The 12452-nt window shown below is 40.1% G+C and overlaps 1 protein-coding gene across 2 annotated transcripts in view; it reads right to left on the bottom strand.

The window, feature by feature from the left end:
• Positions 1-12452, bottom strand: part of LOC133611676 (pleckstrin homology domain-containing family G member 3) — an 81227-nt gene that overhangs the window by 59142 nt on the left and 9633 nt on the right. For both annotated transcript variants that reach the window (XM_061968692.2, XM_061968693.2), the window contains exon 2: positions 7542-7609. In XM_061968692.2, the coding sequence (XP_061824676.2) occupies positions 7542-7590 (49 nt within the window). In that variant the 5' untranslated portion in view covers positions 7591-7609. The remainder of the gene's footprint in view (positions 1-7541; positions 7610-12452) is intronic.

Genomic DNA, 12452 nt, shown 5'->3' with positions numbered 1-12452 from the left:
AATGACGAGCTTGGTACTAGGTGGGGATTGAACCAAGGACCCTCGGGTCGCGCACGGCCACTCTTCCACTGCGCCACGCCGTCAATGTTATAATTTTATCAACATGGGATAGCAGGGACCCTGCCATTCAAAACTAGGCTGCTACATTACTAATGATTAATGTAACTATAGCTGAAAAAATAGTACAATAGCAATAGGAGAGACTATTCATCCCTGAACACCATGGAGTTCATGTAGGCTTTATGATGCAGTTACATTATTATATCAACTATCAGAGACAGCTTCAGGAAACTCTTCATTTAACATAATGTCCTTTTTTGCTGCTTCAACACAGCTCAATCAACACAGAAAAAGGTAAAGTGAAATAACTTAGTCGTTAACTGTAGGTCAATAATGCTTGTCTTTCTCTCAGACAGACAGGGCTTTGCTGTCCGTAACACACACACGCACAGTGAGCTAACGTTACGCTAAAAGCTAATTAGCCTTCACCTCAAGGACTGCGAGCGAGCTGAGCTGACGCTTATGTTTCTAGAACGTCAACAGGCTCATAGTGATGTTACTAGTAGTTGACTGGGAGGTGTTTATTATAATTTGGGGAGAGTCCGCTGCCTTACCTGCTAAACACCTTTCTGCTCACTCCACCGAAGGAGCACTGACTACATGCGCTCTGAATACGCAATGCTGATTGGCTGTTACATGCGCTCTGAATACACACTGCTGATTGGCTGTTACATGCGCTCTGAATACACACTGCTGATTGGCTGTTACCGCTCTGCGTGTAACCAATCAGATGGTTCTGTGGGTGGGACAATGCTGGGTGCTGCAGAGACATAATGACAGAGGCAGAGGCAGAACTAAGCGGAGCAGCTCGTTAAGACTTTAGTTTAGGCAGCTCTTTGTTGTTAAGGCGGCCGCCTTAACAACAAAGCGCTGCGGGAAACCCTGTATATACACACACACACATATGTATATACACACACACACACACACACACATATATAAATATATATATATATATATATGTGTATATATATATATATATATATATATATATATATATATATAAGCCTCAGTATATACAAACCCCGTTTCCATATGAGTTGGGAAATTGTGTTAGATTTAAATATAAACGGAATACAATGATTTGCAAATCAGTTTCAACCCATATTCAGTTGAATATGCTACAAAGACAACATATTTGATGTTCAAACTGATAAAGGTTGTTTTTTTTTGCAAATAATCATTAACTTTACAATTTGATGCCAGCAACACGTGACAAAGAAGTCAGGCTGTACTGCATCAACAAGTGACATCAGTGTGTAAAGGATATCACCACATGGGCTCAGGAACACTTCAGAAACCCACTGTCAGTAACTACAGTTGGTCGCTACATCTGTAAGTGCAAGTTAAAACTCTCCTATGCAAGGCGAAAACCGTTTATCAACAACCCCAGAAACGCCGTCGGCTTCGCTGGGCCTGAGCTCATCTAAGATGGACTGATACAAAGTGGAAAAGTGTTCTGTGGTCTGACGAGTCCACATTTCAAATTGTTTTTGGAAACTGTGGACGTCGTGTCCTCCGGACCAAAGAGGAAAAGAACCATCCGGATTGTTATAGGCGCAAAGTTGAAAAACCAGCATGTGTGATGGTATGGGGGTGTATTAGTGCCCAAGACATGGGTAACTTACACATTTGTGAAGGCGCCATTAATGCTGAAAGGTACATACAGGTTTTGGAGCAACATATGTTGCCATCCAAGCAACGTTACCATGGACGCCCCTGCTTATTTCAGCAAGACAATGCCAAGCCACGTGTTACATCAACATGGCTTCTTAGTAAAAGACTGTGGGTACTAGACTGGCCTGCCTGTAGTCCAGACCTGTCTCCCATTGAAAATGTGTGGCGCATGATGAAGCCTAAAATACCACACTGGAGACCCCGGACTGTTGAACAACTTAAGCTGTACATCAAGCAAGAATGGGAAAGAATTCCACCTGAGAAGCTTAAAAAATGTGTCTCCTCCGTTCCCAAACGTTTACTGAGTGTTGTTAAAGGCCTACTGAAATGCAATTTTCTTATTTAAACGGGGATAGCAGGTCCATTCTATGTGTCATACTTGATCATTTCGCGATATTGCCATATTTTTGCTGAAAGGATTTAGTAGAGAACATCGACGATAAAGTTCGCATGATAGAGGGCGAGTTCTTGGTTTCTTATGTGGGTTTATTGTTAGGCAGTTTCATTAACGTCCTCCCAGCGCGGTAACAACACGCAACAACAGCAGTCACGTTTTCGTCTACCGTAAAGCAGTTTGTCTGCCGTAAACAGCAATGTTGTGACACTCTTAAACAGGACAATACTGCCATCTACTGTACATGCATATGTGACAATAACATCTACGGCTTTTAGAGAGTGCAGTGCACAACTGCTATACTATATATATATAAAATAAAATAAATATATATAGCTAGAATTCACTGAAAGTCAAGTATTTCATATATATATATATATATACATATATATATATTAAATACTTGAGTATATATATATATATATATATATATATATATATATATATATATATATATATATATATATATATATATATATATATATATATATATATATATATTTATTAGGGTTGTCCCGATCCAGGTTTTTGCACTTCCGATCCGATACCGATATTGTTTTTGCACTTCCGATCTGATACCGATACTGGCCTATCCGAGCATGTATTAAAGTTTAAAGTTATTTAGCCTACTTAGTTGTCAGAATCATGTTGAAAAGAGTTTTAGTACTCTTAATAACAACTAGCCAGCTGAATTAGGGGAGTTTGAATAATACACAATGGTTGGTAACAAGAAACTGACCTGTTTATTCAAGGATAAACGCAAAATAGACAAAATTACACATGACAAACAGAAATGGCATCATTGAACTAGGGCTGGGCGATATGGCCTTTTTTTAATATTGCGATATTTTAAAGCCATATTGCGATACACGATATATATCTCAACATTTTGCCTTAGCCTTGAATGAACACTTGATGCATATAATCACAGCAGTATGATGATTCTATGTGTCTACATTAAAACATTCTTCTTCATACTGCATTAATATATGCTACTTTTAAACTTTCATGCAGAGAAGGAAATCACAACTAAAAAAATCACTATTTTTTTCAAACGGTGTTGATCTGGAAATGTTTGCCTCGGCATTTTGATGGTGTGGACGTGTGGCACCGAATGGAGATAAGCGTCTCGACAGACGTTACAATATTTGAACAATGATGACGAAAACTGTTTTCTCTGTCGTGTCCGTGTGTCGAAAATTGTTATGCGATTATTTTTTTATTTGATTTTGTGCGTGGCATAGATTTGCCGTGCGCAGAGGACGCTTGAGCAGTTCGCAATTGCACAGGCGCGCACCTTACAGGGAACATTGCTCGCACGGCTGCGCTGGCATCACAGCTAACGTTAGCCATGCTGCTACCTCTCTGCTCGGGCAGGACGTTTACGTATGTGACGTATGACGTGACAGTATGTGACGTGTGTAGAAGCTGCGCTTGCTGTCTGTGAGAAGGAGACACAGGAAAGAGCGAGGAGAGCATGTAGTGTAATGCCAGCAGCTAAAAGCAACTGCGTGAGAATCCACAGACCTGTGGATGTGTTGAAGGTGTGCTGGAAAATGCGGAACGGAAGTTAGGGCGCAGCATAAAAGTGGAATGTATTATTTAAATCGGTGCGTTGGAAAACACGGACCGGAGTTTGTTTTTAAACTGGATCTGGATCGGCATTTTCCCATGCTTTGCCGATACGCATTTTTTTGCAAATATCGGCGGCCGATCCGATCCAAATATCGGATCAGGACATCCCTAATATATATATATATATATATATATATATATATATATATTACCGTATTTTCCGCACTATAAGGCGCACCTAAAAACCACAAATTTTCTCAAAAGCTGACAGTGCGCCTGATAATCCGGTGCGCCTTATATATGGGTTAATATTAATATTAATTTTCATAAAGTTTCGGTCTCGCAACTACGGTAAACAGCCGCCATCTTTTTTCCCCGTAGAAGAAGAAGAAGCGCGCGGTGCATGCTGGGATATGTGACGTTTCATTTCCATTTGTGTGTTTATGTAAAGACCCCAAAATGGCTCCTATTAAGTGTGTTGTCTGTCTAATTATAAATAATGCAGACGAGGCGTGTTAACTGAGTTCTCAACGTTTACTCACAGCGTGCTCATAACCACATTCTAACTGCCAGCATACAACGCTTCTCAGGGCTACCGCGCATGCTCGTCACTATCGTTGCATGCTGGGTAGTGTAGTTGTTATATTTGCTAGCTCATAACATCACATTAAGAGACACGCTTACGCGCTTAATTCAATACTCGCCGTCATTCCGGGTGGATTGACAAAAGACCTCCAGCCGCTAGATATTGGTGTCAACAGGGCATTCGAAGCTAGACTGCTAACTGCGTGGGAACAGTGGATGACAGAAGGCGAACACACGTGACGTTCACCAAGACAGGGAGACAGCGCCGGACGACATACGCCAACATCTGCCAGTGGATCGTAAATGCCTGGGCAGATATTTCGGTCACAACTGTGGTCCGAGCTTTCCGGAAGGCAGGATTCACAGAACTGCTGGACAACAGCGACACTGACTCCGATTACTTCGACGAGACGGAGCCGGCCATTTTGGATCCCACATTCGCCCAACTTTTCAATTCGGACACCGAAGGAGAAGAATTCGAGGGATTTATGAATGAAGAATAACTTCAGAAAGTGAGCGTTATGTTTATTTTGTGTGTTGTGACATTAACGTTCGAGCAACATTATGTTGCTATTGCTCTGCACTATTTGTGATTGCACATTTGCGTACATTTTGGGAGTGAACAGAGTTGTTAGAACGCTGGTTTTTAATATATTATTAAAGTTTGACTGACCTATCTGACTGTTTTTTTGACATTCCTTTAGCGCAGTTAGATGCGGCTTACAACACGGGGCGGCTTATAGGTGGACAAAGTTTTGAAATATGCCGTTCATTGAAGGCGCGGCTTATAACCCAGGGCGCCTTATGGTGCGGAAAATACGGTAAATATATATATACACATACAGGTAAAAGCCAGTAAATTAGAATATTTTGAAAAACTTGATTTATTTCAGTAATTGCATTCAAAAGGTGTAACTTGTACATTATATTTATTCATTGCACACAGACTGATGCATTCAAATGTTTATTTCATTTAATTTTGATGATTTGAAGTGGCAACAAATGAAAATCCAAAATTCCGTGTGTCACAAAATTAGAATATTACTTAAGGCTAATACAAAAAAGGGATTTTTAGAAATGTTGGCCAACTGAAAAGTATGAAAATGAAAAATATGAGCATGTACAATACTCAATACTTGGTTGGAGCTCCTTTTGCCTCAATTACTGCGTTAATGCGGCGTGGCATGGAGTCGATGAGTTTCTGGCACTGCTCAGGTGTTATGAGAGCCCAGGTTGCTCTGATAGTGGCCTTCAACTCTTCTGCGTTTTTGGGTCTGGCATTCTGCATCTTCCTTTTCACAATACCCCACAGATTTTCTATGGGGCTAAGGTCAGGGGAGTTGGCGGGCCAATTTAGAACAGAAATACCATGGTCCGTAAATCAGGCACGGGTAGATTTTGCGCTGTGTGCAGGCGCCAAGTCCTGTTGGAACTTGAAATCTCCATCTCCATAGAGCAGGTCAGCAGCAGGAAGCATGAAGTGCTCTAAAACTTGCTGGTAGACGGCTGCGTTGACCCTGGATCTCAGGAAACAGAGTGGACCGACACCAGCAGATGACATGGCACCCCAAACCATCACCCAACCATGCAAATTTTGCATTTCCTTTGGAAATCGAGGTCCCAGAGTCTGGAGGAAGACAGCAGAGGCACAGGATCCACGTTGCCTGAAGTCTAGTGTAAAGTTTCCACCATCAGTGATGGTTTGGGGTGCCATGTCATCTGCTGGTGTCGGTCCACTCTGTTTCCTGAGATCCAGGGTCAACGCAGCCGTCTACCAGCAAGTTTTAGAGCACTTCATGCTTCCTGCTGCTGACCTGCTCTATGGAGATGGAGATTTCAAGTTCCAACAGGACTTGGCGCCTGCACACAGCGCAAAATCTACCCGTGCCTGGTTTACGGACCATGGTATTTCTGTTCTAAATTGGCCCGCCAACTCCCCTGACCTTAGCCCCATAGAAAATCTGTGGGGTATTGTGAAAAGGAAGATGCAGAATGCCAGACCCAAAAACGCAGAAGAGTTGAAGGCCACTATCAGAGCAACCTGGGCTCTCATAACACCTGAGCAGTGCCAGAAACTCATCGACTCCATGCCACACCGCATTAACGCAGTAATTGAGGCAAAAGGAGCTCCAACCAAGTATTGAGTATTGTACATGCTCATATTTTTCATTTTCATACTTTTCAGTTGGCCAACATTTCTAAAAATCCCTTTTTTGTATTAGCCTTAAGTAATATTCTAATTTTGTGACACACGGAATTTTGGATTTTCATTTGTTGCCACTTCAAATCATCAAAATTAAATGAAATAAACATTTGAATGCATCAGTCTGTGTGCAATGAATAAATATAATGTACAAGTTACACCTTTTGAATGCAATTACTGAAATAAATCAAGTTTTTCAAAATATTCTAATTTACTGGCTTTTACCTGTATATATATATATATATATATATATATATATATATATATATATATATATATATATATGAAATACTTGACTTGGTGAATTCTAGCTGTAAATATACTCCTCCCCTCTTAACCACGCCCCCAATCACGTTTTTAATCACCAAAAACACAGCGCTGCCAACACCGGTTATAAACAATACGCAAAATGTGCTATCAGAGCATGATGTGGCCTTTAGAGGGAAAACAAGTTCTCATATGGCTGACACACGTTTCCTTCAGAAAAGTCTCCTCTAGCCAAAGAAAAAAGGGAACCATTGACACATTTGTAATCTTCAGCCAAAGAGGAAACCCAGCGCCAAATGTGGAGAGGAGGGGAGGCGTGGGGGTTGAGGAACAGAACAGGCAAACAGATACAAAGAGGGCCTGTGTTAAAGCTGTGGCTAAAGATAATGAACACTAAAATAATATGTAATTTGAGTGACCCCCACTTCTTTTACTCCCTTGCATGCAAAGTCAGCACCGCAGACTAGACAAACATAGTTGCCTGTGACACTGACACATTCCGGGTTATGTGTGTGAAGTTGCAGCTGTATGGCGGAGGTTGGCAAAGCTCCACAGACACACAAAGACGCTCTGAGCCAAGCAGGGCAGTAGGAGGAGGATGGCTCAAAGCCTGTTCAAGCCATTACATTTCTCTAATTGTTCCACTAGCAGCATTTCTCCATTTGGTTCACTATCCTACGCATTGGAGGGAAAAGACTGACAAATTAAAGCACTACACTGTAAGACTGTATAAGTAGAGCTTAAGAGGGCACGTCTCATCAAAAGTAAAGCCGGGCTTACCTTCCCCCATTGGGCCCTGGTGGAGAGCAGAATGAGACCCTTCTGGCATGGCACTCAGGCCTTTGGAACTGAAAAACAAAACATAAGGGTCAAAAAGAAAACATATACATCATGTCTAGACTTACAGCACATAAATCAGAGAAAGTGATTCTTAGAGTCAACTCACCGTATGTCTCATTAAAAAAACAAAACAAGCATCATTATCGTAGAAGTGAGGCCAAAAAAGGTACAGACTTATTTGGTCTTACTGTAAGGAAAATAGGAAATTCTTGCCATTCCCCCACTCACTGCTCACTCATGCCAACCACTCTGCAATTTAAAGTGTAGCCAGGGTTGTGGTATGCAGAGGCAGCTGTGATATGACTTGAACTAATGCTAAAAAGAACAGAAAGGGTAGTGCACAGGTTTTATTGAGCGCCAATGGCGACGAGAGGAACTAAACACCTCTCACTCTCTCCATCATTTATATTCAGATGTGTATCTAAATTTAATAGGTCCTTTCTATGCACTTGTAATGGTATCAATCAGAGCAGTACTTAATATTATGTATGTAATATTGAGTAAAATACATGTAGTAGACAAAGATAATGTTATGCCAAAAACAGAGATGAGATATTGAGATGGTAAATGGTTACTTTTTGCAAAAATCTGCAAAACAAGTGTTCAATGTATGTATATAAAAAATCTCGATTAAGAGAGAAGACCACAACTACAGTAATTGGGGTTGTGTATTTTTCGAGTCCCTAATGCTAGCAGGAGGTGTGTCCCTTCAAAACAAATCTGCAGCTATTTCCCCTCTAGTTTCTTGCAGTAAATTAACAAGTATCACTGTGCATGAGAACTTGTCTCGCTGTGAGTCCTCGTAAACCTCCGGCCTTTTAGACATCACATTCTTTGGCCAGTGAGATCACAAGAGCAGGAATTATTCGGGGATTAGAATGTGTATTGTTCCTTTTGCTTTGACTGGCCACTGTGCCGAGCTGACCACCAGACCAGCAGAGGCTAAAGTGAGCCCACTGCCAGGAGGAGTGCCAATTAAGATGTGCAGGAATGCAAAGAGAAATGTCACAATGTTGGATATACACTACACAGTATTCTAGAGACCTACTGCTGGGTGAAACAACTGACCAAGTAAACTTGTTAACAAGATAAAACAAACATCAGGTATTAATCCTCTTTCGGATAGGATACTCTGAATAGCAACGGATGAATCTGAGTGAATCACAACTCAAAATACTGTACCCGTATCCCAAAATAACTTGTTAAACCGCATTGCCTCAATGACATTCTTCGCAAATGTGGCCAATCTATACAGGTATAGTCTTTGGCCCAGCTTGCCCCTTTAAGTTTGAAGTAGTGTTTGTTGTGTTGTAATTTTTTCAAGTAGGCTTTGTGTTTTAGAGGTAGGCTTTGAACTTGTCGTAGCCAAGTAATAAAATCCTAATAATATCAACTACACTGATCTCTAAACTAAACCCATTTATAGCCCAGACCAAAACAATGCTAATCTGTCTATAGTCAATGAGACTGACTTGAAAAATATGAGAACCACATTTTTTCCAGTGCTTGATTGTCAAGAGAAAAAATACAGAAAATGTATAATGTTTCTTAAACTGGGCACTAGGCATAAAATCAGTGTACAAGTCATAATTCAACAATTGCAACTCATTACATTCCACCTCCTGTTTGCGGACTTATGGCAATTCCATATCCTTGTTTTTCTAGGGAGGGGACGTGGCCTGATTTAAAATCCAAAGAAAACACTAGGCATAGGCCAAAATTCATGCTAAAATGTCCACCTGTTCCTAAACTAGCAGCCATTTCAACCAAATGGAGAGCATTTGGTTCCCACAGCTGATGGCTGCATTACCCCACAGCATGGGGAGTCAGCAATTTGTTCCTAAATGGGAGACAGATGTAAGCCATTTCAATTGCTAATAAAGGAAAGAATCACGTCTTCCGAGGAGTTGATATAAACTTACTTGTTCCTTTGACAAGATTTACACTCACTCAAAATCTTTGGATTTGTTACTTGAAAGCACAATAAACATGTTTAAAGGGACAGATGAGAAAACATGCAGCGTGAACCAATACTAGCTTGACCTGTAAGAGAAAAATTGCCCCTGGGGAGAGATGGGCATCTGCAGCATTTATCACCATTATCTACCAGGATGGTGGAGTGGCGTGTAACCAGTTAGCATGTCTGCAGAGGAAGCTAGAGAAAAAAATTATACTTCTGCTCTCTTCTCTTCCCCTTCTTTAGTATGGCTTACAAAGGGCAGAAGCAGAACTAACACGATGTTCCCTAATACTGCTACAGTATAAGCATGTGATTGAAAATAAAATAGCATATCGTCCAATCCATTTTATAATAAAAAATAAAAATCTGTGTACAGAAATGTTGAATTCACATGTGTTTTTTCCTCACTGTGTAGACAGTTTATACCACCATGTACGGTTTGTGTGTAACTTATTACACTTACACATATAAACTCAAGTATATATATATACACAGGAATGCTTGAACCCAAACAATCTTACTAAACCGAAACAAGAGTTTCTATCCATATAAATCAAAACATACCTCAACAACATACTGCCTTTGTCAAAGGCATCTACAGGTATAGTGGTGCAAGCTCTTTGAGGATTTGTGCAAACCAAACCCAGCATACTAGATGTTTGTCATTTCCATGGAGCCTAAGTAAAACCCGTTTTAGCAATATTTGTTTATCGGTGAATATTTTGATTACCACAGTTGGGTTTGAAGGAATGAGTTTTGCAAATAGTGTGATTATCATACCAGCGACAACAGGTATGGTACAACATAGTACATTGTTGCATGCTGATATTATCCAGGACAACATTGAAGATTTAAACTAATTTGTCTGACATAATCTGAGATATTTTTTCAGTATTGAGTCAGTTTGTCTACTTTTGATAAACACGTCAGTGTGTTAATTTCTGCTTTGTAAATTGATGCACTTTAAATCTTTTTCTGTTAGAGCCTTAAAACAATTATATTATTAAAGTTATTCTTTGTTGTAAGTTGATCTATAAATGTTTTCACTTTTAATAAAGATGTAATGTTATGCAGAGGTGTACTTCGTACAATTTTATAGACAGATGATACTATTCAGAGTCTTGGCGGCGCGTGGGCGGTGGGCATGACATGTTTTCTTCTTCTTGGGGTGGGGGGCATAACAGAAAACAATTGAGAAGCACTATTACTTTAATAGATACTATCACTATACTACCTTAGGGCGGCGTAGCTCGGTTGGTAGAGCGACAGTGCAGGCAACTTGAAGGTTCCAGATTCGATCCCAGCTTTCGCCATCCTAGACACTGCCGTTGTGTCCTTGGGCAAGAAACATGCTCCCAGTGCCACCCACACTGCAGCTTAAGGATGTAGATAATGTTTTTTTTTACTGTGGAAAACGTTGAGTCTCTTGAGAAAAGCGCTATACAAATGTAATTGACTTCACATTGGTGACTGAAAAGTCCCACAATGAAGCAGAGAGAAGTCAACCTACAACACTACTATATTCTAAACGTAAGTATTGCTGTAATTGTTGTCATTTAATTGTATGTGTTTATATTTTTGCACTACTTCAGATAACTTTAAACCACTTATCACAGTTGCAGTTTTTTGAATTGTTTATTTTGAACTGTTTATTATCATTTTACTTGTGGTTCTGTTAATTGTTACATGTTGTAATCGGTTATTTTTGCATTTTTCTTGTTAATGAAAATATTTTTCTTATATTTTGGTGTCCTTTTTTGAATCCCTGTGGTATCGTGTATCGAATACTTTCTTGTGAGTTGAAAATTTTAGGATCGTGACTTGACAACCCTATGATCTAGTAGTACACACCAACAGTAAGTATAGCTATGATAATCCAAGAAGCTACCATGCCATGTATGACCCTCTGCATTTCACAGTACAGTCCTTCAAAGGTTCAGATCTCTTTTCCACACCAATGTTTGAGCTCAGTTGTTAGCGAGAGCCATAAGTGGACACTAGATTGCTGCCAAGTTATAACTTATGGATAAATTATGTGTGAGTTAAAATAGACACTTAATGACAGTTTCAACAATTAACTCCCTCCAAAATTATGCTTGGCCAAGCAGAACAAAATGATGGGAGGAAAGCTAAAAATACTTCAGAGAATTCCTGCTCAGGGACGACCTAACTGTGTCATGTTGCATTCAGCGTCTACCCCAAAATGGCTTGAGGGACTTTTAAGCATGACATCATAAGCCCCCTGGGATATTTTCAGTCAGACATTGCGGCAGTCTAACTTGGACACCATCAGTCAAGTTTGATGTTTATATGGAGAACAAACACAAATCAAACCTGAAAGGGCACAGCAGAAGAACTACTGGTTAGATTATTTTTTTATTATTTTAGCACTGGCGTTCTGTTTATCTCCCAAGACCTTTCTCTTACCCCGTCTTCTATGGCAAAAGATGACGCCCTTTCTATACGAGTGCACTCTTTCCCACATTATTCCTGCACTTTATCCCCCGACACAGGCCTCAAGAGACTAACGGCTTTCCATTCACAGGGGTAAACAATACACCCTGACAGTCTCTCTTCATCTCAATCAAATACTCAGTTTCTACAAAAGCCAGACCCACAGACACAGAACAAATGAGCCACTTATTTGAATCCACTGCATTTTTCAGCATACATGGATAAGTGATTAACACCCACAGAGCATTGTGGACACACATGGTGCACAACAAACACTGTGATGAAAAAGGGCCTTAATGACAGAATGATTGTTCCCTGCTGTTGTGGGTAAAATAAAGAAGTTCTAACCACTCCACCACAGAGAGATAAATCTATGTATATCTAAATATAAATATCTATCTATCTATCTATACACACACACACACACACATACATAT

This window comes from Nerophis lumbriciformis, linkage group LG08 (assembly GCF_033978685.3).
Source record: "Nerophis lumbriciformis linkage group LG08, RoL_Nlum_v2.1, whole genome shotgun sequence".
Lineage (NCBI taxonomy): Eukaryota > Metazoa > Chordata > Actinopteri > Syngnathiformes > Syngnathidae > Nerophis > Nerophis lumbriciformis.
This window is presented reverse-complemented; position numbering and strand designations above follow the sequence as displayed.